The 25,427-nt window shown below is 36.5% G+C and overlaps 5 protein-coding genes across 9 annotated transcripts; 3 read left to right on the top strand and 2 right to left on the bottom strand.

The window, feature by feature from the left end:
- Positions 1-1,906: 1,906 nt before the first annotated feature.
- LOC112286612 (uncharacterized protein C7D4.12c) lies at positions 1,907-5,343 on the bottom strand. Of its 2 annotated transcripts, none has more exons than XM_024528649.3 (3): positions 5,089-5,343; positions 3,488-3,934; positions 1,907-3,372 (listed from the first exon to the last, which is right to left on the bottom strand). In XM_024528649.3, exons 2-3 carry the CDS (start codon positions 3,834-3,836, stop codon positions 2,183-2,185), a joined length of 1,539 nt encoding a protein of 512 aa, XP_024384417.1. In that variant the 5' UTR covers positions 3,837-3,934; positions 5,089-5,343; the 3' UTR covers positions 1,907-2,182. The 2 variants fall into 2 exon arrangements, with proteins under 2 accessions (XP_024384417.1, XP_024384416.1); XM_024528648.3 differs by having other exon boundaries at positions 3,488-3,931; positions 5,089-5,341.
- Positions 5,344-5,770: 427 nt separating this feature from the next.
- On the top strand, positions 5,771-7,559 carry LOC112286614 (thioredoxin-like 3-3). 2 transcript variants are annotated; one of them, XM_024528652.3, is made up of 3 exons: positions 5,771-5,936; positions 6,687-6,712; positions 6,985-7,559. In XM_024528652.3, exons 1-3 carry the CDS (start codon positions 5,835-5,837, stop codon positions 7,202-7,204), a joined length of 348 nt encoding a protein of 115 aa, XP_024384420.1. In that variant the 5' UTR covers positions 5,771-5,834; the 3' UTR covers positions 7,205-7,559. The 2 variants fall into 2 exon arrangements, with proteins under 2 accessions (XP_024384420.1, XP_024384419.1); XM_024528651.3 differs by having other exon boundaries at positions 5,771-6,002.
- A 921-nt stretch (positions 7,560-8,480) lies between these two features.
- Positions 8,481-10,706, bottom strand: LOC112286613 (large ribosomal subunit protein uL24c). Its single transcript, XM_024528650.3, has 4 exons — positions 10,495-10,706; positions 10,134-10,169; positions 9,370-9,600; positions 8,481-9,184 (listed from the first exon to the last, which is right to left on the bottom strand). Exons 1-4 carry the CDS (start codon positions 10,585-10,587, stop codon positions 8,993-8,995), a joined length of 552 nt encoding a protein of 183 aa, XP_024384418.1. The 5' UTR covers positions 10,588-10,706; the 3' UTR covers positions 8,481-8,992.
- Positions 10,707-14,264: 3,558 nt separating this feature from the next.
- On the top strand, positions 14,265-19,064 carry LOC112286906 (uncharacterized). 3 transcript variants are annotated; one of them, XM_090253020.1, is made up of 8 exons: positions 14,290-14,427; positions 14,963-15,112; positions 15,984-16,226; positions 16,493-16,774; positions 17,056-17,339; positions 17,576-17,639; positions 17,810-18,010; positions 18,257-19,064. In XM_090253020.1, exons 2-8 carry the CDS (start codon positions 15,101-15,103, stop codon positions 18,572-18,574), a joined length of 1,404 nt encoding a protein of 467 aa, XP_090109146.1. In that variant the 5' UTR covers positions 14,290-14,427; positions 14,963-15,100; the 3' UTR covers positions 18,575-19,064. The 3 variants fall into 3 exon arrangements, with proteins under 3 accessions (XP_024385060.1, XP_090109146.1, XP_024385062.1); XM_024529292.3 differs by lacking the exon at positions 14,963-15,112 and having other exon boundaries at positions 14,265-14,427; XM_024529294.3 differs by lacking the exons at positions 14,290-14,427; positions 14,963-15,112 and adding an exon at positions 15,123-15,532.
- Positions 19,065-19,714: 650 nt separating this feature from the next.
- LOC112286907 (small ribosomal subunit protein bS6c alpha) lies at positions 19,715-21,700 on the top strand. The gene is made up of 2 exons (XM_024529295.3): positions 19,715-20,255; positions 21,254-21,700. Exons 1-2 carry the CDS (start codon positions 19,893-19,895, stop codon positions 21,482-21,484), a joined length of 594 nt encoding a protein of 197 aa, XP_024385063.1. The 5' UTR covers positions 19,715-19,892; the 3' UTR covers positions 21,485-21,700.
- The last annotated feature ends 3,727 nt before the right edge of the window (positions 21,701-25,427 follow it).

Here is a 25,427-nt window from a genome sequence, read left to right as displayed (position 1 = left end):
TGGTTGAGATTTAATATTTGTTTAGTATTTAATTAGGATTTGACTTAGGACTTAAGTAAAGACTACTATGATTTTAATTAGGATTAAATTAAAATTCAATTAGAATTTTTTCAAGATATATTTTAGATTTTATTTTATTACTTCTTTTGAATTTCTTTAGGATTTTTTCATGCTTCTTTTGTAATTTCTTTGAGGTTTCTTTAAATTTGATTAAATCTTGATTAGCATTTTTAATATTTAATTGGAATTATTTAGAATTTTATTTTGAATAAAATCTTATTATTATAATATTATTTCTACTTTCTACAGTTACTTTGTAGCAGGGTATAGATAAGATAATTATATAGATAGTTAGAACCATGGAAGTTTCTAGAATTGAAGTTAGGTTAGTGGACCAGATAGGAACTACAATGGAACATTCTAGAAAGAGTTTAAGGCATTTATTTAGATAGAGTCTACCATGGAACCTTCTAAAAAAGAAATTTAAATCGATTATCTAAGTAGGATACATATATGTATATATATATATATATATATATATGTATATATGTATGTGTGTGTATGTATGTATATGTAAAAATATGATATGACATATCATATTTTCAATCAAGTGGCTAAAAAGTAGTATTTTAAATAAAGAAAAAATAAAATAAAATAAAATTCAATCAAATTAAAAAAAATTGTATTGGTTTTTACTAATTTGTGATATATACATGCATTATTAAAATTTAATGAAAATAAACTAAAGATTTAGCTAAAGATGTTCATGTATATATATAGGCATGATTATTTTACATATAATTGTTTTAAATAATCAAACATTACCACTCAAATTTTAATAAAATCACATGAATTATGTAGATGTAGTATAATAAATAATAACATATATGATTAAACAAAACTAATTATAAATTTATAAACAATCATGTCTTACAAATTTCTTTCTTATATATATATATATAGATATATATATATATAGACATATCTATGCAAATGAATAAATAATACATAATAACCACAAATATGTGATTTATTAAAATAATTTTAATATTATACATATATATATATATATATATATATATATATACATATCTATGCAAATGAATAAATAATACACAATAACCACAAATATGTGATTTATTAAAATAATTTTAATATTATACATATATATAGGTAGGAAGTTGTTAAAGCCACACCCTACATTACCATCTCATGATCAATTTTGTCCATCACCATCTTAGTCCCTTATTTCCTATTCTTATCCTTTGTTCCTTATCTCCTAAAGAATGTATAAAGAGTTATTAAAGCTATACTCCAATGATATTAAAGCCACATTCTCTAAACCACATTCTCTTAATTATAGAAGACATGGGACAAGGGATATGAAATAAAAGATAGAGACAAAAAAAAAAGATGAAATCAATTATATTTAGGAATGTGGGGTGTGGTTTTAACAACTCCTTATATATATATATATATATATATATATATATTTTTCACCTTTTTTTTCTTTAACTAATTTATACCACTTTCATTTTTAACAAAAAGTTTTCACACAATATTAAATTCTTTTAATTAATTAGGTTGAATTTGATTCTCATTTGGTTTAAATTGTTATTATTATAAAATACTGCTACAAACATGTATTGATTTTGAGCTTTTACAGTATCTAATCCAAAAAAAGAATTAAAGAAATGATTGTTATGAGTGCTTTGTTGATTGAATTACAGAAGTAGTTTAAATTAATTTGATGGGCTGGTCACTAGAGTTCATAAATTATGGACTTTACTTCAAAAGTGACTGACAATGAAATATATGTGTGTTAATAATTCTGAATGAGCTGCAAATTTTACTGTACTAAAATCTCCATGTGTGGTGATGCAAAATATTGAGTCGACTTAGATCATTGAGCAGTAAAAATATAAATATAAAAGTGCTTGTCAGGATATGTTCCAAAATATCAGTACTGTAGCACTCGTCTCTCAATTTAACTGAAGCAAGTGTAACATCCGTTCTAACAATTCGGCATACGCATGTGATTACATAAGTTCATAATTTTTGAATCGCTCTACAAGAAGAGGCAATCACATGAACGACTAAGTATATTAACAATACATAAATGTTTGATTTTTCCATCACTTGTAGAGAATTGGAGCAGACCTAAATTCCCGTCTCACTCACCTCAAATAGCCATATCCTCCTCACTGTCCGAATCCGAATTCGAATTCGAAGAATCAAGGGCATCCTCAGGTCGGTCATGTTCCAGCGCTCTCGGCAAAGTACTCTTACTGTGAGTGTTAACTCGAACAGTGCTGCCGAATATTGCTGATGGGAGAGCAATCTTTGCTATTAACAAGCCAAGTGTGATGGATAATCCAACCATGACCATATCAAAAACAAAACCCAGACCGGATAGGACATCGTCTCCTAGCATGCGAGTCACACCCTGCACACCAATGCCGCCTGGAACAAGCAACAAAATACCCGACAGAACCATCACGAGAGGTAAGTCTCCAGTGAACCGAGAGTAAGTCGTGCCGGTGATCCCGACTGCGAAGGCAGAGATGACGGAAGAAGCACTTGATGAAAGCTTCAAGCCTGTCACCTCGGAGACGACGTAACCCACAAAGGATGCCAAGGTCATGCCAGGCCACTGATCTAGCCTCGCATTCAACAATATGTTGGAGGAGAGTGTGTAGGCACAAAACCAAACGAACTTGAGCCAGAGAGGAAGCGTTGGAGATACGCATTCAGCAGTCACTGGTTTAGGGGCCCACACGACGAGGTTCTCACCCATGGCGAGTCCAAACCCAAGCTGTAGAGCTGAGAAGAGAGCATTCATGACTCGTGACGTCCCAGTCACGTGAGACTTTGCCACCATCTCGCTCACACCGAGGGTCAAGGACAAACCAGGTAGAAGTTGCACAAGGGCGGATAGTGCCATTGCGAAGAAGCAGAGCTCATAACTCTTGAAATAAACTTGGAATGTCCGAGCAAGAAAGGAGACCACGAGAGCGGCTGTGAACTCAAATACACTTCCGTAGAGATTTGATCTCGATGCAAGGATGTCCAATATACCGACTATAAAACCGAGAAGAAGGGAGAAAAGCGCGTCCCAGAGACTTCCATTGAAGAAGAGCAGCGACGACATGGATCCTGAAAGAGAAAATCCAAATAGTTTCCACCATTTGCCGAATTCAGGGGGAGCACTTGCAATAGCCTTTAATCTCCAATATGCTAGTAGTAAAGGGGCACTCTCTTGTCCAACTCCATTTGCAAGCTCATCCGCCCGACCCAGCTTGTCAACATCAAGGTCTGGGTCGACTTGGATCATATAGATTTCCTTCTGATTAGGATCATGTAAGTCGACCCCTACATAAATGATTAACCAAGAATAGCAGCAGCATCAGTACATTGAACTTGCCTACACTCATCCATGTATCTGCAAATGGCCTACAAAACATGAAGACTCCCCAGCAAATCATACCTGGAAAGGAGAGCAGAATCAGGGATGGGAACACTGATATATTCGCTTTGACGTTCAATTTGTCTGCTGCCTTGTCAATTAAGTACTCGGTGCGAGAAGCCGAGCTTCCATAAGAATGTAGAGCAATCGCCAGACGTATAAGAAACCGTCGGCGTAGTCCTGGGCTAATTCGTGTCGGAGGTTTCTTTTTCATTCTAGAGATAATTTCAGCTTCTGAATACAACCTCTTTTTGATATTTCCTTTACGGCTATTACCCGAAAGGCTGCTGGATCCATCCATCGCGGGATGATTGCTGTCATCTCGGTGACCTGCCTTTAACAGCTTCTCCTTCAAGTTGTCGGAAAACATGGCTGCTCGGCTTCAGATTTTTCTGTGTTTTTTAAGCCCGCATTTCGTGAAGGTGGCAAGCTTCTAAAAACATGAAGAAAAATGCAACATACCGCCTGCTATGCACAGAGACGAATCCGAAGGTTACACAGGTCAAACCACAAATTTTTGCTGCTAAGATTTTGAATCATGCATGCACCGAAGCAATCTGTTAAGAGGGAGCTATTAGAAATGATAGTGAATTTTCCTTCACAGACGTGGCAACCGACTAATTATAAGTACACTGTAATCCAGATTCTTAATCTCCAGTGCAGTAAAAATAGCAAGAGAAGGCTCCTGTGTGCTGTTCTGCAGTTCAGGCAACTATGACTAAACGCTGGTGATTTCTTATCAGCTCAAATCTATGATGATCGCTACAGTATCTACTAGTGTAATTCTGCTCCATTTCTCCCTATGATTTCGTTTCAGGATTTAGATTTTCTAAATCTTACTAGATCTCACTTAGCCTCGGAAACAAATCTAAAGAAGTACTATCTACCATTAAATTCGACGTTGAATTTGTTGATATACAACCTGGTACGACAATAACAAAGTATGTACTTTCTATGAGCCAGATGGTCGTAAAAAGTATATAGCCTTATAAGCAACAGATACATTTCAACCTCACTACTGTCGTCAGCCTAAAAGCCAAGAAATGCAGTGCTAATACACGGGAAGCTATACTCATGTCGCGTAAGAGGAATTTTTTTTAAGTTCATAGCTGACAACGTGCGCAGCAAACACCACAAACACCTTTGCAGAGGTAACTATGATCATTTTTCTGACCTATCTAAAACAATAAGAAGCATCTTGACAAGGTCGTTTAGAACGTAACAGCTAAAAGCATTGTGATATTTTCACTAAAATCTATTCGAAAGCTTCGAAGGCCGAAGGAAGATAAACACAGTGCGAGATAAAAAGTATCCACTGAATACAGAGTACACCAGATCATAGAAAAGAACGCTTGAACGACCACCACACAGGGCAACACACTCTTAAAGAATCACACGCATGAAATGATAAGTGATAGTCGCTCATGACAACGAAGGATTCAAACTAGCCCATTTCCCTTCCTCGCCTGTGCTAAACCTATTCAAACGCGCTGCTCCTGCTACAATGCAACAAATCACGACCAAGAAACTCTGGGGGTTGCACCTAAACTTCACCCAATTACAAACTATAATTCCACAAAGCACAATTAAGCGGAGCGCGTAAGTTTTTGGATCATCCATACCACAGGATTGTTTGAGGTGACTTCTGTGGAGGAGCACAGCGTTCTGGAGACTCGTCTTTCAAAAGAAAAGCCCCAAGTTGCCTAAAGTCTTTGGATACATCATGCAACACCCTAGCCGCCTTAACCACTTGACAACACAATTTGTGAAAGAGAAGGGAATTGATGCTCTTCGAGTCCCTGCACTGTACTGTAGCCAAAAGAAGCGGAAAAGGATTGTAGCGACTCGAGCGTGCAAAACATTGACGTGGTCTGAGGTTACGAACAGTTGGGAGACAAGTGGACAAGATGCAGCAATCGACGAAGTAGCGACCGATCATTGCTGACAGTCCATGAAAACCTCATAAAGCCCGGAGTGACGCGATTTCTGCGTCGACGCCTCTGCGCTTGACACTGCAAAATTCTATGCAGCGGTTGACGCTCTAATATTAGAACACACCTCTCCACGGTGTCAGTCCATCTCGATATCGACAAATACCGGCGGACAGGTCAGCTTTCGTTCAACGCTCTCCATGTGCCCTAAATGTGGGGAAGCAGTAACGTTGCGTAGAATTAGTGCTGTGTGTGGCTCATGGTTGTGCGTGTTGGTGATATAGAAATCGTTAGCGGTTGAAGGTTGATTCTCGCAGCAGCACGAGGGAGATGCTATTGGGTTTTGGTAGGTGTGGATCAGAAGAAGAAAATGAGGCGGGATTGATGAGGGATTCTACCTCAATCAGGTTCTGTGGATTGCATTCGCGATCAAAGTCATGGCTGCAGAGAAGGATAAGGTATTGACGGGTGTAGCTGAGACGCTGGCTTCCCAGAGCTTGGGCGATTCTTCTTTACCTGTGAACTTTCATGGTAACCTGGTAAGTGCAAATAGCGACGAGGAGCTTCTGAGTCTCCTCCAACGAGCTAAAATCTCCAAGCAACCTGTGAGTCGATCAGGCCTGTTGTATCTGAATCTTCTTATGCCCTTTTTCTTTCTGTGCCACTACGTCAAGTTTATGTGGGTTGATCCAATGTCTTGGATGTAGCGCCTTGCGACAGTTCTTTAGAAAGCAGCAATTTCACGATTTTAGTTTTCAGGAATTCAGTAACGAGTAGGTCCGGTATTATTTAACTTTTTTTTTTTTTTTTTTTTTTTTCTCATACCCTACTTTTGCTTACCAGATTCTGTCGATCAGAGACGCCTTAGAATCACTTAATTTGTTGTTAACCCTTGAACCCTCAGTGCTCCTTTCTTATTCCGTTGGGCTGAATCGTACATTTTGATTCTTCGGAGGTCTGCTTGTCCATCTTAGTTTTAGCGTTTTCATTTTACGCTCATAGACCACATTCGGGGTTTTGACCTAATCGGCAATTCATTTACGGGGGTGGCTCGTGCATATTCAAATGGTTGAAAATTTATTTACATTTTGGTTCTTAAATCTTCTTCTCCGAATCCCCAATTTGGTTTTGTGGTGTTATTTACACTCCAAGGGGTCAGTACAATGCACTACGACTGTAACAATGGCGGTTTGAATGAAACTAATTTGTTATTCCCAATTAGGTTCAGAAATTATGTAACATTCTTTTCCAATTTCTTAACTAACGTTGTTATTTGGGTGCTTTTGCAGGCCGTAGTCAACTATGGTGCCCCATGGTGAGTTTCTTTACTCTTCCAGATAGTGCATATCGTTCAAGTATCTACACATAGAGCTCATGAATCTTGCATGATCTTCCAAAAGTGAATACTTGAATGGGAAAATAGTCGGTGGTTTCTAGGTGTCAGTATTGCAGGACTTCATTCTGAACACTTGACAAAGCAACTTTCTCACAACCTTTCTCAAGCGATTTTGGCAAGTGCTCAGAAGCTTTTATTACAACAAGAAGGACGCTCATTATCCCTGCTAATTTGGTATCACCTCTGTGAAGGTGTCATGTATGTCAGCATATGCTGCCTACGTTTTGCAACTTGAGCAACGAGTATGCTTCAGCATTGTTTATCTACGCAGATGTGGACAAGTGTTATGAAACTACAAGAGATGTGCGCTACACCCCAACCTTCCGCTTCTATCGCGATGGTGAGAAGGTAGATGACTTCTATGGTGCTGGTCCGCAGAGACTACGAGACCGAATCTGGCTGCACACTTGATCATCCCCTTTCTGTTGTATCCTCATTGCTTTATTCCACACTAGAGTTGAGTGGTTAGTTATCATTTAGTACAGACAAGGATCATACTTCGTCCATTTCAAGAGGTTGTTTTATTGGACTCGGAATTGCAGACGCAAGGATGCAGCTTCGTCACCATATTCATTATAGCTTTTTAGTCCAGTCCAATCGTATGCACGAACAGTAAAAAATGTGCTTGAAACTCAACCCAAATGTTTGAAGAGCGTCGGTATTAAGAATGTTGTGGTATACTGCGGAGGGCTTGTATCACTTACGATTAAGAACTCAACACTGTTCTTTCCCAGTCAGAATTTGTATTCAAGACGTCTTGTTTCAATGACTTGACCTATGTGAGAAAACAGTGAACATTATTCTTTCCCACGTCATTCATGTCTATACAAGTTTGTTTTTCCTATTGTTATTAGTCCTACAGCATTGGGTTGTCTTGTATACACAAGAAGTGATGATATGGAACTACCTCTAACAACACTGAAGCAGATTAGAAGTGTGACGTGTGTTGCAAGTTACAAATTGTGGATTGATTAACAGACTTTCAACGTGGCAATTCTTTTCCATGATATAAACATGAATGGTATAACTTGTAATGCCCCAATGAAATTCTTTCAATGCACTATGGCAATGACCAATAACCCAAAATATTTGTTTACAAAACAATATTAAGCTACTTTATACTTCATTTCAATTTTAAGAAGAAGCTATAATCTATTACAAATACTTCCACCAACATTTCGCATTACTATGAGGCATATCACGTACTGAGTTAAAAAGCTTTTTCAAGGAAATTTGTTCATAATAGAAGTAGCCACTTAAAAACTGACGACATGTAGGTGTACACCTTGTTATCTACAGAATATGGATGGTGAAATAAGACCGCCTGAAAGCTTCGTTTTTTTTTCTACTTCGCAACCTGTGCCGTGTACTGGAGCTCATGGAGCTACATCAACAGCTTAAGATGATACACAGATCCAAGCAGCACTTATAATACCTTCTATCAAAAATTAAAGAATACATGGACGAAAGGATAGATTTCAAATATCTTTTAGATAAACAAACAAAATAAGCACTACTGATAATTGCAAACCATGCATATGATTACGAAAATTGCATCATAAATATACATGAGCACATGGACACCACTTAGAAATACAGTATAGAGCTTCAGTTTCCAATAGCGACAACTTTAGCGCAGACGTCAATGATCGTTTTGGTAAATAGCGCCAACTTGTCAACAACACAATTTGAAGAATGGCACGCTTCTGATAAAAATTTCTTTGATGAAAAATTGGTGAAGCACTTGGTGTACTCATGTGCTCCCCCTTACAATCACCGCCTCTATTAGTTGTGCCACATGAAAATTTCGTCCACAAAATCCTACCTACAACTGCTGGTTTACACTACCAAAATGTGATAGTTCCCTAGTACCGTTTGGTATCATCTGGTGTAGTCATGCCTTAAGTGATCACAAGAGATACCGCGGGGGACACTAATCCTGGCTTGATACGGTATGGTAGACATAGTTACTAAGATAATGTCGACTAGTCAAATGAAACAGGAATCCTCATGACAACCAAAGTTCAATTGAGCCACTACTAACTGTGGGGGAGGGGAGGGGTGGGGAGCAACTGAGGACCAATTATGATGGAGTAAGAGATGCAGGGACTATGATATAGACGAATTGTATCCTAAGCCGTTTAACAAGGCAATACATGATGAAAATTGAAACTAGAACGACAATTACGTTTCGAAAATCTATTCTTTCTTCTCTTCTCCCTTCTTCTTATGCACCTTCTTCCACTCTTCTGCGCTGTCGATGACTTCACCAGTTTTAAGCAAATACCTAGCCCTGCTCCCATCCTCAAGTGTCTTGTGCCCAACCCTGCTGGCTACCTTGGCGGTTTTTGAGTACAGCATAACATTAGAGCTATGAACAGGTGCTTCAACCTGCAAAATGTCGTCAAAAGAGTGTGACCTGATCAGCAGGCACTGGGAGAACTTGAAACTACATGTAGACATTATCCACCCCATGGTTTTCACATTAATCGTAGTGAACGGGTTTGAATAGCAGTAAGGATTACAATTCCTAAGTTGATAAATACGAAAGGCTCTAGGCTAGACGAGAAATGAACCTGAACAATCTGGCCGCTTTCACCCTCGGCCTTGCCCTTGACGTGCTTTGTTTTCAGATTCACATCCTTGACCATGACCTTGCTGTTGTGTGTGTAGACTTGTGTTACAGCGCCGATTTTGCCTTTGTCATGCCCTGAAATCACCTTCACAGTGTCTCCGACCTTCACGTGCAGCTTTTTCACCACTGGTAAACTGTTTTCTTTCACTTCCTTCCTCTCCCATCGCTTTATCTGTTTTTACCAACGTATGCCATACTTCAGGGCCAGGAGAGAAGTAGAAGTGTTCTTATACATGGACGCACATCACACAGGCCAAAATTGTTTGATCATTCCATTTCATCCAATCGGCATTCAAATCTAAAATACAAAATGGCACTTAAACACTGCTAGTGAAACCTGGTTACCATGGCAAAACTGAATCTATCCAATTCCCAACTTGTCACACAATGTCGCGTCCGAAATCCCAGAAATACAGCACCCAGGTGAAAAATGTGCTGTGACGATAATGAGTTCAGACCTAATGTAGCATAGTGGGACTCAATAATAAATCACGCACAAATATCACTAAAACTAAAACAAGATAAGCTGCAGAGCTTACCCAGGACTCGTCATTCTTAACCAATGTTAGATATGCCTCCACTACAAGAAACTCATGAATGCTAATCCACACAGCCGATAATCTTCTACAAATATAAAGACAACTAAAGTTAAAATTATTAATACGAAAAATTGAGGGATGCCGGAGAGTGTGAAGGAAGACTCACCGCCACTCGGATGCCAGTGCTGAACTTGGGGGATGCCTGCAACTCAAACCCAGAAACCCGTCAGCTTGAAATTCCTACCGTTACCTAAAACTCAATCCTCGAAAACGAACAACCTCAACTCTCATACCGACGCATTATAGAAGTAACCTAGAGCTCCTGGCATCACGCCATCCCTCGTCACAAAGGCATTCGCGACACCGAATTCACCACAAACGAAAAACGACGACCACCACCACCGATGCTCATTCCGCAGAGTGCAGCTCAGGTACACTGTAACGAAACAACGTCCACTCTCTCGCAACACGAAATCTCTTCTCCACAACACCGTCATAACAACGAGCTCAAAGCTGAAGGATTTCACCTGCACGGCAGGTCGCGGCGTGTTAAGGCCAATGCCAGCGATGCCATTGGACAAGGAGTCGAGCTGAAGAGGGGATTGCAAAGCCATGGCCATGAATTTCTGACGCCTCCGCGACGATGCTTCAAATTCCGGCGCTTCTTCAGCTGGTGTTGCGATGGGGCGCGGCTTGCAATCCTGGCAGCAGAAGAGAGCCGGGGACTGAGCGAAGCTTCAACCTTGTTCCTGGGAGTGGATAGCCTTCCTCCATTGATAAATGAACCCCCCCTGCCATGGTTACCGTTGTTTCATTCATCCTCCATAGCTTGTGGATAATGTTTCGAGAGTGCGGTGCCCCATGGGTCCGCCTCTGCCCTGCTGACAGATGTCCCACCTGTGTTTGTGTTAAGTGGTTTTCTTTCTATACATGTGAGTATTATTTTATATGTTTTTTTTTTTACTTAAAGTTCTTGTAAAAATTGATTGAGTTTTATTAAATTTTTTGTGATGCATATTTTGGTGATTAGTTTAAATTATTGTAGCTTGTTCAGAGTTGATCATCTTCATGAAGTATAAAATTTATGAAATTTGCCTCAAACTGAAATTCATGTTGATTATAATTGTTTTTGAAATGGCAAAGGTTGACTAGTGTAAGAGATAAGAAATAGATATATAGATATATATATATATATATAATTTTGGAATAAGATATGATTTTTTTTATTCTATAATTATTATAGAATAAATTTATTGTCTAATTATACTTAAGAAGGTAGAATTAGTTCAATCCGTGTATTGATTAAAAAATAAAAAATAAAAATGAATATCAAATTATAATTATTAAAAAAGTACTGAAAAGATCAAAGATAGCATTGATCTTGTCTTTTTCGATGACATCTTTGTTGAAGCAATAGAAAAAGAGTAAGAAAGTACTAAAAGCATGACAAAGACATTCTCTTTTTAGAAAACAAATAAAGCTGTGACAAAGGATGTACAATGTGGCATAAATATAGAATAAAAAGACTTGTCTTCTACTAAAAGAGAATATTTTATAAGTTAAAAGGAATCACATGGTGAATGGTGGAGATATCACATGTTTTCAAATATAAGAGCAAAGTATGCCAATGTTTTTATGCTTACATTGTGTGATGTCTTAAACTCGAAAGATACAATAGAATAGGATATTTTAATTGCTTATAAATATAAGATATTAAAATTAGAATATTAATTGTATTGCATATTTTTATTACGTGTATTTAATGAATTTTGAATATTTGGTAATTTTTATTATTAATTTCTTCAATAGCCTCAAATATATATATATATATATATATATAAACAAAAAAACAAGAAGACAATATAGAAGTTTCTTAAGGACAAGAAGGCATAAGGATTGAGTGCCTAAGTTAAAGAATCTATCCTTGATATTTACTAAGTTTTTTTTCCACTTACTTCTATTTACTTTTACATACTCTTATTCACTTTAAAATATCTATTAAATTATATATTTATTTTAATTTTAGAAATAAAATCCACACTTAGCAATTAATGCTTTTATAAATATATAGAATTTAAAATGTATCAATTGGTATTTTTTTATAAATGATTATTTATATTCCACACAACAGTTGTTGATTAGTACTTTTAAGTTATTATTGATTTTCTATATTTAAGAAAAAAATCCAAAATTTTAATTATACATTGGATTTTTAAATTTTATTTAAATACCACATCTAAAATGCCATTAAAATGTAGTATTTACTTCAACTAGTATCACGAAGAACTAAGTGTATTTTTTAAGATTGTGGGATTGAAAATGTTATATCTCATCATGTATTTAAATAAAAGACATGTATTTTTTAAAGACCCTTATCTTAAGTTCAATACTATAAAAGTTATAAGCATCTTAACTATTTATCTTGTACTTTTTAGATTATAGTTCTCCTCATAGATTATTTAATTTTCCTTCTATTAAATCAAAATTTGTAAAGAATTAAGAAGTAGATGTAAAAAAAATTTGATAATTAAACTTGTAACTTTTTATTTAATTCTATCTTTAACATAATATTTAGTTATTTTAAAAATATGTGTTGTTATTAAAAATTAAAACATATTTTTGTCACATTATTTAGATTTTGTGCTTGCTTCTATGTTTGATGTTATACTTGTGTCAAGTTAAAAAAATATATATTCCAACTAATTGAAAAATTGTCTTAAAATAAATCTTGCATGCTCTCTAAATTCTTATCTATTATTTATTTTTATTACAAATTTGTCAAAATTGCTTTGTATTTAATATGTTAATGAAAGAATCTTAAAAATAAGATAATTTTTCATTGATCTTCGTCATTGAATCTAATAGCAATATGATTATTTATTTCTTTAAAAAATTAAAAATTTAAGCTTTCAATAATTCTATAAGTGACATATTCTATTGATTTTAATGTTCCAACAATACAATTGCTTCTTGTCACTAACTTAGTAGATGACAACAAATATATATTATATTTATTGCAATATTTATAGAATCATATATTTACAAACTATTAAAATAGCATTAATTATCTATCTATAAAAAATGTAATTATGTAAATAATGTATCAACATAATACAATATATATCTTCTATTGCATGACAATGTAGTTTCTAACAAATTTAGGATATTGCTAATGCCACTATATTGTCTTGCTATTGCTATATTAATTTTCAATGCACCACATGCCATCTTTCTTCAAAACTTTTCAAATCAATCAAATTTTCTTTATTCAATAACTTTTAAACCATTCAATTGAACAATTTTTTTGATTGGAATAAATTATATATATATATATATATATATATATATATATTTTTAAAAAAACATGTTAAGTAAGTAATGGATTGCGGTGACAAAAGCAAAAATTGTGGTGGCATTAGCAATATCCTAAATTTAGTGACACATTTATAAAAGAACTTAATAATACATCAAACTCTTCAATGCAAAGTAGAATATCTCTTTTTTATTTACTAAATATAAAATTTTAAAGTAACAATGTATTCAAGTTGTTCAAAAGATGATTTGTTCTTAGATGAAACTAACTAAAAATAAATAAAATAACATTACAAGTCTAACAAACATACTTAAATGTTTTTCCTTGTCTCTTGAAGTTCAATTCTTTTAGGCTATTGTTTGATAGTAATACATCTTTAAATATAAGTTCATTTTATATTGCCTATTAAGCCTTGCAATTGTTTCAAATGAGTTGCTTGTAAAATTTTAAATGCAAATAACAAAATCTATGGTTCTATTCAATTTAGCCTTAAATTATCACGGAAGTTATGAAATTTGAACCTAATTTGCACTCTTGACACTCATTTCAATAATGAAACATGTTGTTGATTATAATACACACTTGAACTTGAACTATATTTACATACACATAGAACCAAGTCAAGTTGAAATTATGTTCTGAACACAGTATGTAATAAAAACAAGCACAGCAAAATGTCTTTCTTAGATATCAGAACCTGAATAATGTTTGTTTTTTTTATTTTTTATATATATATATCTATATATATATATATATATATATTAAGTGATAGGTTTTTACCCATGACAAATCAAACTCTATATTATTTTTATGTTACTTATTAAGAATGGAAATTTCAAGTTTCAACACAAACATTTACGATGAGCATGTAAAATTGATTGTTATTTTTAGTAAATAAATTATCAAGAGTAAAGACATACACAATTACTGAACTAACTTTAGAAGTAAAGAAACAGGTAAGTGCAATGCATGATATTACACAGATATTAGCCACCCATCGGATGCATAGGGTTAAATTCGTTATTCCCTTTCATCCTTTCATTGTGAGGAACAACAAATTAAGTCTATCATGAAGCTACGCGCTGAGACAGATACATCCCTCATGGCCGCACAGGAGGCCGGTTTCGAACCGCTCACAGCTGTGGAGGTAAGACTCCAAAAAACCCCTTAATTTAGCCGATTTCGATTATCCTGCTTGGCGATAAAAAAATTTACTGCACTAGAGTGTAATGCAATTTTTAGTATGTGTTTATATTTATTGTGAGGCCGAATTGAGTTTGAGCGGCAGCCATCAGGCCGCGCAGGCCGATCGATCATCACGCAGCGTGCACGACATCGTGTTTTCACAGTAATCTCCACGGTGCATCCCGTGCACGATGTGCACCACCAGTAAATGCACGATCATGACAAACCGTTGCCCTAATTGTGTTTCGATCCCAGAATGTCAACTTCCCAGCGATGTCTAGGTCGGCTTGATTCAGACCCACAACTGGAAAATTAGCAGAAAAAAAACACACACACACATGTGCACCCAGTTGATATAATCCGGTGGAAGTTGGTTTCACCGCAACCGAAGACGCCCCGCAGAAACTGATCAGGTTGAAATGAAATGCGACTTTCAGCACCTACCGGTGCAGAAACACAGTATGTCGACGATGAGAGGGTGTGATTTTACACTGCAGGTGCTAAACAAGTTGCCGTGGTGAAGTTGAGCATGAGCAAATTGTGGACCCAGTGGGTTTGTGGAAGCTCGCGCGTGGGTTTCGATTTGTGTGCAGGATTGTACTCTGTATGGGCGAGACATACGGTGAACGAATCCGATGGATATCATGGTGAGCAGTACTAACGATGTCTTATCTCCAATGATTCAAACACGGGCAGACTCGATTACGCATCATGGAGACCGAGGGCCATGGTGTCTCATCATCTGGTTCTGGTTTCCGTCTTCCGTGTTTTTGGAGGCTGCCTCATGATGCCACCATAAATGTGCCAAATCTCGTTTCACTGCAAATTGGCTGGCACTTCAACGCTTGATTTGAGCTTAACTGGACGCCTCATTCGGAAATGTAGAGCTGCCATGTCTTGCTCTTTTCCGTTGCTGATATACGCCAACGTGCAGCCTCCTAAGGGTTTGAGCTTGCTGCTGCGGCGCCGTGTTGTTTGGCGGTTTCTTTTTTATCTTTTTGTTTCCAGGAGTACCTGCTCGCACAGTCAACCTCATAGTTCCCTCCACGCCGGAGAGAAGCATGGCTGTAAGTGTGTCAATGTAATACTTAATTTGGTCTGGCGATTAACGAATCATGTAATTGTTTTTCATCTGCTTCATTGTGAGCTGCGAGATCCAACGTTCTACAGTATTTCATTCGCAGATTTTATTTTATTTTTATGTTTGACTCTAGAATCAATCGAGACTTGAAGTAAAGTGTGTGCACAGTTCAGATTAGTGCTCTTCGTTCCTCGCTGTAGCTCTTGAAGGTTAATGAATAAAAGGAATCGAATTCTCTCTTGCGAAATACTCGACAATCCAGGCGACTGGAATCAAATAGTTAATCGGCAATCGAATGGTATGAGAAGTGGACTTCATGGTTTACAAATAGACACAATGATCCGCGTTGCAGTGGTCGTAAGTTTGGACATTCGAAAGGGCGTAGTGAGTTATTGAGTTTCTGAAGAACTTATCGAATTAATTTTAATTTGCTGCAGAGGCCAAAGCAGACTGTAGCGACCAAAGACCCGAGATGGATGAAGAAATTGAAAGCCTCTCGGGATCACACAAGAAGGCTGGCTGATGGTGATACTGACAGCGGCAGCCTTAAGGAAGACAATATTTCAAAAGAAACATCTAAGAGTCTGCAGGAGAATGAAGGGGAACTTAGCGAAGATTTGTGTGCAAACACCATCTTATCAAATCCTGACGATGTGGGAGACGTGGTTTTAGATTCTTTGGTATAGACTTTGCCGTCCATTGCATTCTTTATGTAAAATCGAGAGTGGTTTTATATTATAAATAAATATTTACACATTTTATTCTAATTTTCTTCATGCTACAAAGTTCCAGAGTCAAAGCAGATTCTTAGCCATAACACTTGCAATTTTCCTACTATGCTCTCGGATTCTCAATAAATTTTCTCGGTACGCTCGCAGTATCCTGACTTGTACAACACTAGGAAGCTCGATGACTAACTAGGTTGTGCTTTTCTGAGAATGTGAAGGAGGTGGAGAAACCGGACGAGCTTTTTAGTCCGGATCTTAACGGATTAACCAAAGGCAGTTCAGTGCGATGTCTTGATGATGGGCGTGTGGAGTCGGCGTTGGTATCCAGAGATGTCGATTGCACTGGTTGCAAGATGGGCAGTAAATCAGGAGGTTATTATTGTACTGCAGGCTGCGGCAAGACCGACCTTTCCGCTTGGGAGGTTATGGAACACCCACATCTGGGAGTAGGGATTTGTAGAGACTGCTGGGGATTCCTCTTCAGCAGCCCTTTCACCAAGGTATCGCCCTTAATGCTTCGAAACGTATTCGTGCATTGATCGTGGGAGATCGTTTTAAAAAGAAACAATGAGTATCTCTCTCAACTGCCATCTGACACCAGATTAGAATATAACTCTCGAATCTAAAGTTCGCACGTGTCGTGCAGTTTATAGAGTGCTCACTTGCGATTTTCTGCAGTGAGAATCAACCAAGGATGTCGGACATGCCCATGCTCAGACAGTACCTTTTCGTTCGATGGAAGTACGTCACATTGTTGGTCCTGACGCTTGAAATCGTGTAGGGCGCGGATGGGTCTGAGGAACAATGCAGATGGTGCGGCCAAGGTGGCAACATCGTCCTTTGCGACAAATGCGATAAGGTGTTCTGCCAGAAATGCATTATGCTCAACTACGGCCCGGTTGATCTAAGTCAGATACTCAACAGCAACTGGAGTTGCTTCTTTTGCAATCCGCAGCCCCTTTGTGGTCTGGTCAAAGAGTTCATAGAGTTCAAGAAAGCGGTGACCTCAAATCATATTCCCGTAAAACGAAGAGCCACTTCTGTCAGAGGAAAACCGTTATCCAGGTATCGCCCAAGCGTTCAGAATGGAAACCCATGTTTGATGCATTCACGTTTCTGGCAAGTCGTCCAGTTTGACCGATGGCATGAATTCCTGAAATTCTCAGGGGACACCTTCGGTTTGTATTTTGACCAAACAGTATGCTTAATGGGTCATGTTAGATAGGGGCTGTCAACTCTTCAACCGAATCATGCCTCCTGCACTAAACGATAGCATTGCAAACTTGGATACTTGTGCACAGGGGCGTAAGGAACGTTCTGGACGACAGCGAGCTTACCATCGCAGACTTGTTGGCTCAAGAAGAGGTTAGTATGTGATTCACCCCTGCAAAATAATTTTCTTTCACATGCATTCCGAACCTTGCATCTCAGCCCTACTCTTTTCAAATGATTGCACGTCAAATTCGAAAAATGCTACGGCTTCGACAGAAGAGATGTTTTTAAGTAACCTTTCGACTCACTTTGAGACGTGGCAGGAGCGACGAAAGAAACAGAATCCCGATTGGGCTGCAACTCGGAACGTCCGTCCTAGAAAAAGAAAAGCTCCACTTAATCTCAAACAAATTGGCGAGAAAGGCAGCCTTGCAACTGAAACAAGACAGCGTAAGGACACTCTCACTCAAGTTCCTTCTGCACCGCAATCAAGCCAGTCAAAGGTCTACATACGACCTCATCAGGTTCGCTTGTATTCAACATCCTTTCTAGCGTATAAAAAAGATAATGTGTTCACATGTCAACGCCGATCAATCCCCATGTTGCTTTGTAAATGTCATGGATCTTCAAAAGTTTCATTTGAAAGAATCTCTCGATGGACATGCCTCATGGCCAACGATACATATTAGGGTGGTCTCATCGGTAGTTGAATGATCGGCCTTATCTGTATAAACGTTTTCAATGCGTGTTTGAACTTGATGGCACTCTAGGTCATAGAAATGCGTCAAGTGGCAGCAGAGAGAAGAAAACGCGCTCATGAAGAGGCTGAGATTGAGCGTCGAAAGTGCATCTCCAGTCCGGTATTTAATGGTCCTAAGGAAGATAACGCAAACACACTTGCAATCCCAAAACAGAATCTCCTACCGCTGAAGTCAGAGTTTCCTTCAGAAGTTGTCGGCGACGGAAGCGAAATGAAGAAGACGATTATCTTCCTCGAGAACAAGAATGGGACTTCGGCCCCACATGCATACATGTTCGGGAACATCCCCAGAAACCTCTTCGCAAATTTCTCTCAAGTTTACACGTAAAAGACCAAATGAGGTAGCAGCCCCTAAACGCAACTGAGACAAGATCACGCAGCAATTTGTGCCCGAGCAATGTGCTAGCTCTCCAATAGCAAGTACATAAGCTGAATCGTGTTTGCCAGGAATCGAGCATCTAATCGAGCCAATCTAACAGCAAGAAAGTACCATTATGAGTGTTATGATTATTATTATTATTATTATTATTATCATCGTTAGCTTGCATATACTTACACAGGAACTAAATTACATATGAGGTTGATGCATGTTTTCGAGCAAGCTGGTGTTTCGAAGACATGGTTGTGACCTTTGTAGGAACTAAATTACATATGAAGTTGATGCATGTTTTCGAGGAAGCTGGTGTTTCGAAGACATGGTTGTGACCTTTGTAGGGACGCAGTTCACGTTCAAGCGAACTATACAGACAACGAAAGTATATTAACCTTTTCATTTCTCCTTACCAATGTATGGAAGTGAGAATGAGAGTTCAAACCCACTTCTCTTTTCGGTGTAACAGTTCATTCAAGATTCAGTCAGGGGATTTCTCGTCAAAGATCGCACATCGTATGCTATACCTCATGTACACTATGCAACGCCAGTGCTACGTGACAGCTTCCGTAGTGAAAACGGCGCGTTTAACTCCTTCTTGTGCCAGTGTATTGAATAATCATCTAAAAGTTACACACAAGGTGTTGCCGCTTCCCATTTCCAAGAGATGGAAGAGATGGCCTAGTCATGGAAGCGCACCCTCTCGGCATCGCAACCAAGGGTTTCTGGCGAAAAACCCAGTGCACATGACTGGGAGAGCGTCGGTGATTTGAGCCGGTCTTTGTCCGCCGAACATCGAGCATTCAACTTGCAGCGTCCATAACTGATTGGATAACGCGATGACCTGTTAAAATAGGTCCACGGACTGGAAAACAACGATCGCAAACAGTATCCCTAAAACCTTTCGTTGTTTTGGATCACTACGTAACGAAACTCGTCGAATCCTCATCCCCAATGTTCTTCTGAAGGCATGGATTCACGCTGGGGAACCACACTCTCCACCGTGCACCTCCCATTTTCTTATCTTACACGTCCATCATCCTCCGGGTCTACTTTGTAGGGACCTCTGGTTCCCACCAGTTCTGCAGTCGACTTCGTTACTGCTACCACAACCACGGGTGTGTTGCAGTTGCACTCCGGCTGTTGTGGTTGACTGGGGTTTGCGTCCTCAACTGGGGTTTTTGGAGGATTTTGTGAAGTTGGATTTGTCGAATTTGCTGGGGTGAGTCTTGTGCTCTTTTGGAAGCTGGACATTGTAGTTTAGATTTGAGGAGAAATGGCGGTAGTTGGCTCAGTGGCTGCTCTTCAAGGTGTTGCTGCTCTCAATGTCTCAAGTAGCAGCAATGCAGCTGTGGTCTCCACAGCCTCCTCGGCTTCGGCCATGTTCGGCTGCATGCCAGTTTTGAAGTCTAGGTCAAGCCCTTACCTCCGAAAAGTTTCTGCCGTGTCTGTACGGGCCGTTTCCTTGGATCCGTTGTCGGGGATGATGGACACCGAAGGATTTGGAGAGGGGATGGACCTAGGTCAAAGGGAAATCAGGCAGTACCCTCCTGGCTTGCAGCGCTACGAGACCATGACCGTGTTGCGTCCCGACATTACCGAGGAACAGCGCCTTGCTCTCACACAGCGCTACGAAGAGGTAGGTATCCATTACGAGGTTGCCTGAATGGAGTACGGTTATCTTCTAGTGGTTATTGTCAATTATAGACTTTAAACCTATGTGATTCAGGATTGAAGAGCTTTGATGGGATCGAATTGACTAGCGAATAGGGTGCTTCTGAGGGCACTGTTCGTGAGAATGCATTTGTAGTGGGTGGTCTTTCCTGTAATTTTGCATTTTCATACCTATTGCGCATTCCAGGATCTATGTAGTTACCATGTAATTTATCAAGCTTTGAAAACAAAATTAATGTCCATTATCTTATCTGAATCTGAATCATGCGGGGCTATGCGAGTTATTTTACGCTTCAACCGGGAGTTTCTGCTAATAAACTGAGTGTTAAGCAAATGAACCCCTGTTTTTTTCTTAGGTGTGATACATCCATTAGTGCAGGTATACTGGCATTTCCCTGAGTTCTATTCCGTTCGGGTGTTCGCTCTGTAGGAGTTAAACAGTACCAAATCTCGAAAACACCATGCGAAAGCATCTGTCTTTCATGAATAACGGCTTGTTTTACCCACCGATAAGCTCGCCACTTCTATTGTTGGTAGTGATCATGTGTGTAACTCTACTCAAATTTTATGGTGTTACTTGTTTGCATGTAAGTTATAAGTTTATTTCTGACAGATATGCAAGAATTGGTCCGAACTGTAAAACTGGAAATAGACGTATAATTATTCTTAAGTCCTGTTGTGCGTATCTGTATGCTTTTGGTGCATGTACTCCTTCGCACAAATAATTTCTGTGTAATAAGTCTCGAATTTAAGGTTGTACCTGTGTCCATCGATTTAGACCACGCTGGTTTTACATGTCTGAGCCTTCATACTTCATTCGGGTCTGGTTTTCTGCTGGCTTGCCCCCTTTGACATTGAATGCTCCGCCCTGATTTTAAGTTGCTCCCTTGGGACTTCTTTAGCACATCCCAAATGAATACTGTCTATGTTAGGTTTGCCCTAACTGGGTTTGTGGTTGTGTAGTCCATCATCGCTGGAGGTGGATTGGATGTGGAGATGTTTAACAGGGGTATGCAGCCCTTGGCATACAACATCAAGACCAAGAACATGGCAGGTTTTGCAAACCGATACTTGGACGGAATCTATTTGTTGTTTACATATGTGACCAAGCCAGAAAGTCAAAAGGCTATTCAGGATAGGCTGAACCGGGACGATGATATTATCCGCTCCACAACATTCAGGTTGAAGGCTTAGTGAAGGTTTTGACACTTTAGAGTAAAATGACAGATTTGAGTTTGAGAGCTATTCACCATCCTTCACTCGTTATTTTTGGCCTTGACACTGGTGTTATCAATACTCATTAGGAACATCTGATAGGAAAATCAACCAATCATTGTGCAGGGTCATGTGAACTTGACACACAGACTGATGGTTTTTTTGGATAAATGCTTACCATTATATTTCAGAACACTCAGTTAGATTTTCTGCGTCCGTTTGCTAATTGCATTTTTACTTTCTTCGTGTAGATGTAACACTATGACCATCACAAAGTGTTCTTCCCATGTGCTCAATGTTTAGGAGCGTGTTATTTCCACCAACAGTTCAGGTGGACAACGTAATATATTCACCCAGTTGCAGTTCATAAATCTTGTTTTGTCTACTTAAGCAATAATGGCCATGTCGAGTCCTCCTGCTTCAATTTTCTTCAAATTGAACCGCAATTGAAATCACAAACTCTACATTGAATTTCTTTCTTTCTTTAGTTTATTTATTTTATATATTTGTTCAAATTTAAGAAAAATTCATGATACATTTCATATAATTATTTACTTTTCTTTAAAAGGCTTATTAGTTTCATTTAGAAAATCTATTAGTGTAAATTTATTCTCAAATTGTTTAGTAAAAATCAGAGTTTTATTGCATACATGGAAGGATGTGTGGCATAGAAGATGTCAACCTAACAAATCCCTATATATATATATATGTATATATAATGAAACTATTAAGAAGAAATATAATTATTTTACCTTTTAACAACAAGTATCATCTTTTCAACAAGCTTCAAATAGATGCTTATCCTTCTTCTTTACATAATAAATAATTAAAAACAAAACAAATGTAGATAATTGAATCTTAAATTGAAAAGATGTAAATACTTGAAAATGTGAATATTGTCTTGATGATTTGGAATAACTAATGTAAAAGAGGTTTTATTTTTAGAATAAAAAATAATTAAAAATAATTTTTTGAATATAATCACACTACATTTAATGTACAATAAATTGAATGATGACAATGTAGATTTTACTACTAAAACATATCAAATAGAGTTTTATAAAACAAGTACACAACTTGCACTTTGACCTTTCTACTTCATTTATTTGTCATTTATGTATCATGGATATACTACATGAAAGATTGAACAAGAAGTTGAACAGAAGAGTTTCAACAAAAAAACTAGTAAGAACTTGATTAAATCAAATGAATACAAGATCAACATTGAAATGAGTTAGAATTCTCAGTAATGTATTGTCAAGATTGAGGATTCCTTCATCCTTGACTCATATATATTAGGTATTAAGAAGCTTCTTGAGAAGTTCCCATGTTGCCTGAAGATGAAGCAAGCCTAGGAAATTTCTCAAACAACTTTCTTAATCTTCCTAGAACTTTTTAGAATCTATCATAATATTTTAAGAATCTTCTATAACTTCTCATTAGAATATTCTAAAAAACTTTTGAAATCTTCTAGAACATGATAGAATATTCTAAAAATATTTCTAAAATCATTTTATTGGATATCTGTAATACAATATATATATTTACAGACATAGATATTAAGTGGATGCTTCAAATTTTGTGAACAACTTATTGATAAGTAATTCATTGTTGAAAGATCCTAAAATATTGATAGGAAATTTACAAGGTTAAGAATAAGAAACTTCAACAAAAATAAATAAATAAATAAATAAATAAAATTATTAATAAATAATCTCAAAAAGTTAAAGATTTAGGATTTATTAAAAAAATTAGTATAAAGAGCTATTTAGAATTACTATTCATCTAATACAAGATACTAGTTGAATATCTATTTTGTAATGGTCCTTCAAATCAATGTGTTATTATAAGATCAACAAATTTTAAAGAAAATTTGTTAAAAAAAAAGTTAAGTTATTTTTTCTCAATCTAAATAAAATTTAGTCAAAATACATCAAATTAAATATCCATCAAATTATAATCATACATTTATTACTATAAATAATCTATCAATGATGGAATATGGTTTGTTAACAATTTTTTTTATATATTTTTTTATAATACATAAGTCTATTTTTTAAATATACTTACCATTTAATTCCTAATATTCTAACTTATTTAAATTCTAAAGGTAGTAGTTATAAGGAAGGTTCCAACTTTGGTTCTACTTAGAGATTTATGATTTTTAGAATATTCTTAGAATATTTAAAAATCTCATATTAAAATATTTTATAATCTTCTAAAATTTAATAGAATATTTTGAGAATATTTCTAAAATCTTCTTGTTGAATATCTATAATAAAACCTTTTAATATAATTATGTAACTGAGTCTAAATTCATGATACACACACAATTTTTTTTTAATTTTTTTAACTTTTTTCTTTTATAACTCTAAAAAACTTTAATAATAGATTTACTTTAAAATTAAAAAGATTTTTTAAAATATAAATCCCAATTTATTTATGAAAAACATAATTACTTAAATCCATTCTTATCTTTGTAGAGTTTTATCAAGGATATGAAGCTCAAAGAAAGAAATCTTCAATATACTCTTATGTCACTCAAAAGAACTAGAAAGTCACTCAAAGATCATATAGTATTAAACTAAAATGACTATTGCCAAAGACAAGAAGACTAGAAAGTCTTAAAATAAGACTAAGGACTAGAAAGGTATTGAGAAGAATGAAGAAGGCTTTATTTTTGCCTCCATATATATTCTCTAATTAAAAGCTACATAGTAATGTTCTATAGGACCAACAACACAAGTTGACTTTGTTAGCCACATATCTTAACTTATAAGACAAGTTATCTATGTATATGTTATATAGTTAGCTTGTTCTATAAGCTACAACATGTGTGGTATATTGTTAATTTGTTGACCAACTTTCTAACCTACTAATCAATTACAAATACATATATAAAAAAAACCACATATAAAAAGCTTCTATGAAGCTTCTCAAGAAGATATTATAAAATTAATTAATATTTATCTATTTCTATCTAATCATAAAGGTAATTATTAAAATAAATACATATGCCTATAATATTATCCCTCCTTCTAGGGACAAGTTCCAAAATGAGCAATCATCATCTTTCATGGATCTTGTTATTTTTTATCTTAGTTTTATTAGATGTTATTGATAAAAAAAGCCTCAACTTTCTTTGCTACATTTATAAGATTCTTAGTTGGCTCTCATATGTGTTTACTAATATTATATCAATACCAATGAACAAGATATTCCAACTTATTTCGGCACTGCTTTAAATTCAAGACTTCTTCCACCTCAAATTCTTAATTATTATCCACTTGTATAGGATGAGTTGGCATTTATCTTCTTTCTGAGATATTTATTGTCTTATATGGCTTAAGAAGAGATACTTGGAATATAAGATGGATCTTCATATACTTTGGTAGATTTAGTTGATAAGCAATAAGTTTGACTTATTTACTAAAAAGAAAAGGTTTAAGCCTATGATAGTCTAATTTGTCACAAGAACAAGTAGTCTTCATATTACATCAAAGTAGCCATACCTTGTCACCTACGTTGAATTGCAATTGTTTCTTGTAGTAAGCATCCACATTAATTTTTTGTGGTTCTTGAGCTTTCTTTAATTATACCTTCATTTTCACATGTAATTATGGCAAATGATTTGTTAAATCTTTTGCCATAGGTTTATCAACTTTTAAAAAGTCAAAGCATTAAATCACAGATGATAACCATAATTGGCCAAAAAAGATATTTGTTGACTAGAAGAATGTACCAAATTATTATATGCAAACTATGCCAATGACAAAAGAATTGTCCAATCTTAATGATAATTGATGGTAAACTTCAAATACTACTTCAAAATTTAATTCTTCTATTTTTTTTGCCTATTAATTTGAAAATAAAAAATCAAAGAAAGCTTTATATCCACCCTTAAAATCTTAATATAAATTGA

This window comes from Physcomitrium patens, chromosome 9 (genome assembly GCF_059467195.1).
Source record: "Physcomitrium patens ecotype Gransden chromosome 9, ASM5946719v1, whole genome shotgun sequence".
Taxonomy (NCBI): domain Eukaryota; kingdom Viridiplantae; phylum Streptophyta; class Bryopsida; order Funariales; family Funariaceae; genus Physcomitrium; species Physcomitrium patens.
Note: the sequence above shows the minus strand (reverse complement) of the source record. Positions and strands in the feature narration are given on the sequence as shown.

What these genes read in the sequence shown, in the direction of transcription:
- LOC112286612 (XM_024528649.3), bottom strand. Translation starts at nt 3,836, where the DNA reads ATGTTTTCCGACAACTTGAAGGAGAAGCTGTTAAAGGCAGGTCACCGA. An exon ending in GATTCTGCTCTCCTTTCCAG is followed by an intron (nt 3,373 to 3,487) that starts GTATGATTTGCT and finishes TCATTTATGTAG; the next exon opens with GGGTCGACTTACATGATCCT.
- LOC112286614 (XM_024528651.3), top strand. Translation starts at nt 5,835, where the DNA reads ATGGCTGCAGAGAAGGATAAGGTATTGACGGGTGTAGCTGAGACGCTG. An exon ending in CTAAAATCTCCAAGCAACCT is followed by an intron (nt 6,003 to 6,686) that starts GTGAGTCGATCA and finishes GTGCTTTTGCAG; the next exon opens with GCCGTAGTCAACTATGGTGC. An exon ending in GTCAACTATGGTGCCCCATG is followed by an intron (nt 6,713 to 6,984) that starts GTGAGTTTCTTT and finishes ACCTCTGTGAAG; the next exon opens with GTGTCATGTATGTCAGCATA.
- LOC112286613 (XM_024528650.3), bottom strand. Translation starts at nt 10,587, where the DNA reads ATGGCCATGGCTTTGCAATCCCCTCTTCAGCTCGACTCCTTGTCCAAT. An exon ending in CGCCGCGACCTGCCGTGCAG is followed by an intron (nt 10,170 to 10,494) that starts GTGAAATCCTTC and finishes TTTGAGTTGCAG; the next exon opens with GCATCCCCCAAGTTCAGCAC. An exon ending in AAAGCGGCCAGATTGTTCAG is followed by an intron (nt 9,185 to 9,369) that starts GTTCATTTCTCG and finishes GACATTTTGCAG; the next exon opens with GTTGAAGCACCTGTTCATAG.
- LOC112286906 (XM_024529292.3), top strand. Translation starts at nt 14,350, where the DNA reads ATGAAGCTACGCGCTGAGACAGATACATCCCTCATGGCCGCACAGGAG. An exon ending in TCAGCAGCCCTTTCACCAAG is followed by an intron (nt 16,775 to 17,055) that starts GTATCGCCCTTA and finishes GAAATCGTGTAG; the next exon opens with GGCGCGGATGGGTCTGAGGA. An exon ending in AGAGGAAAACCGTTATCCAG is followed by an intron (nt 17,340 to 17,575) that starts GTATCGCCCAAG and finishes ACTTGTGCACAG; the next exon opens with GGGCGTAAGGAACGTTCTGG.
- LOC112286907 (XM_024529295.3), top strand. Translation starts at nt 19,893, where the DNA reads ATGGCGGTAGTTGGCTCAGTGGCTGCTCTTCAAGGTGTTGCTGCTCTC. An exon ending in TCACACAGCGCTACGAAGAG is followed by an intron (nt 20,256 to 21,253) that starts GTAGGTATCCAT and finishes GTGGTTGTGTAG; the next exon opens with TCCATCATCGCTGGAGGTGG.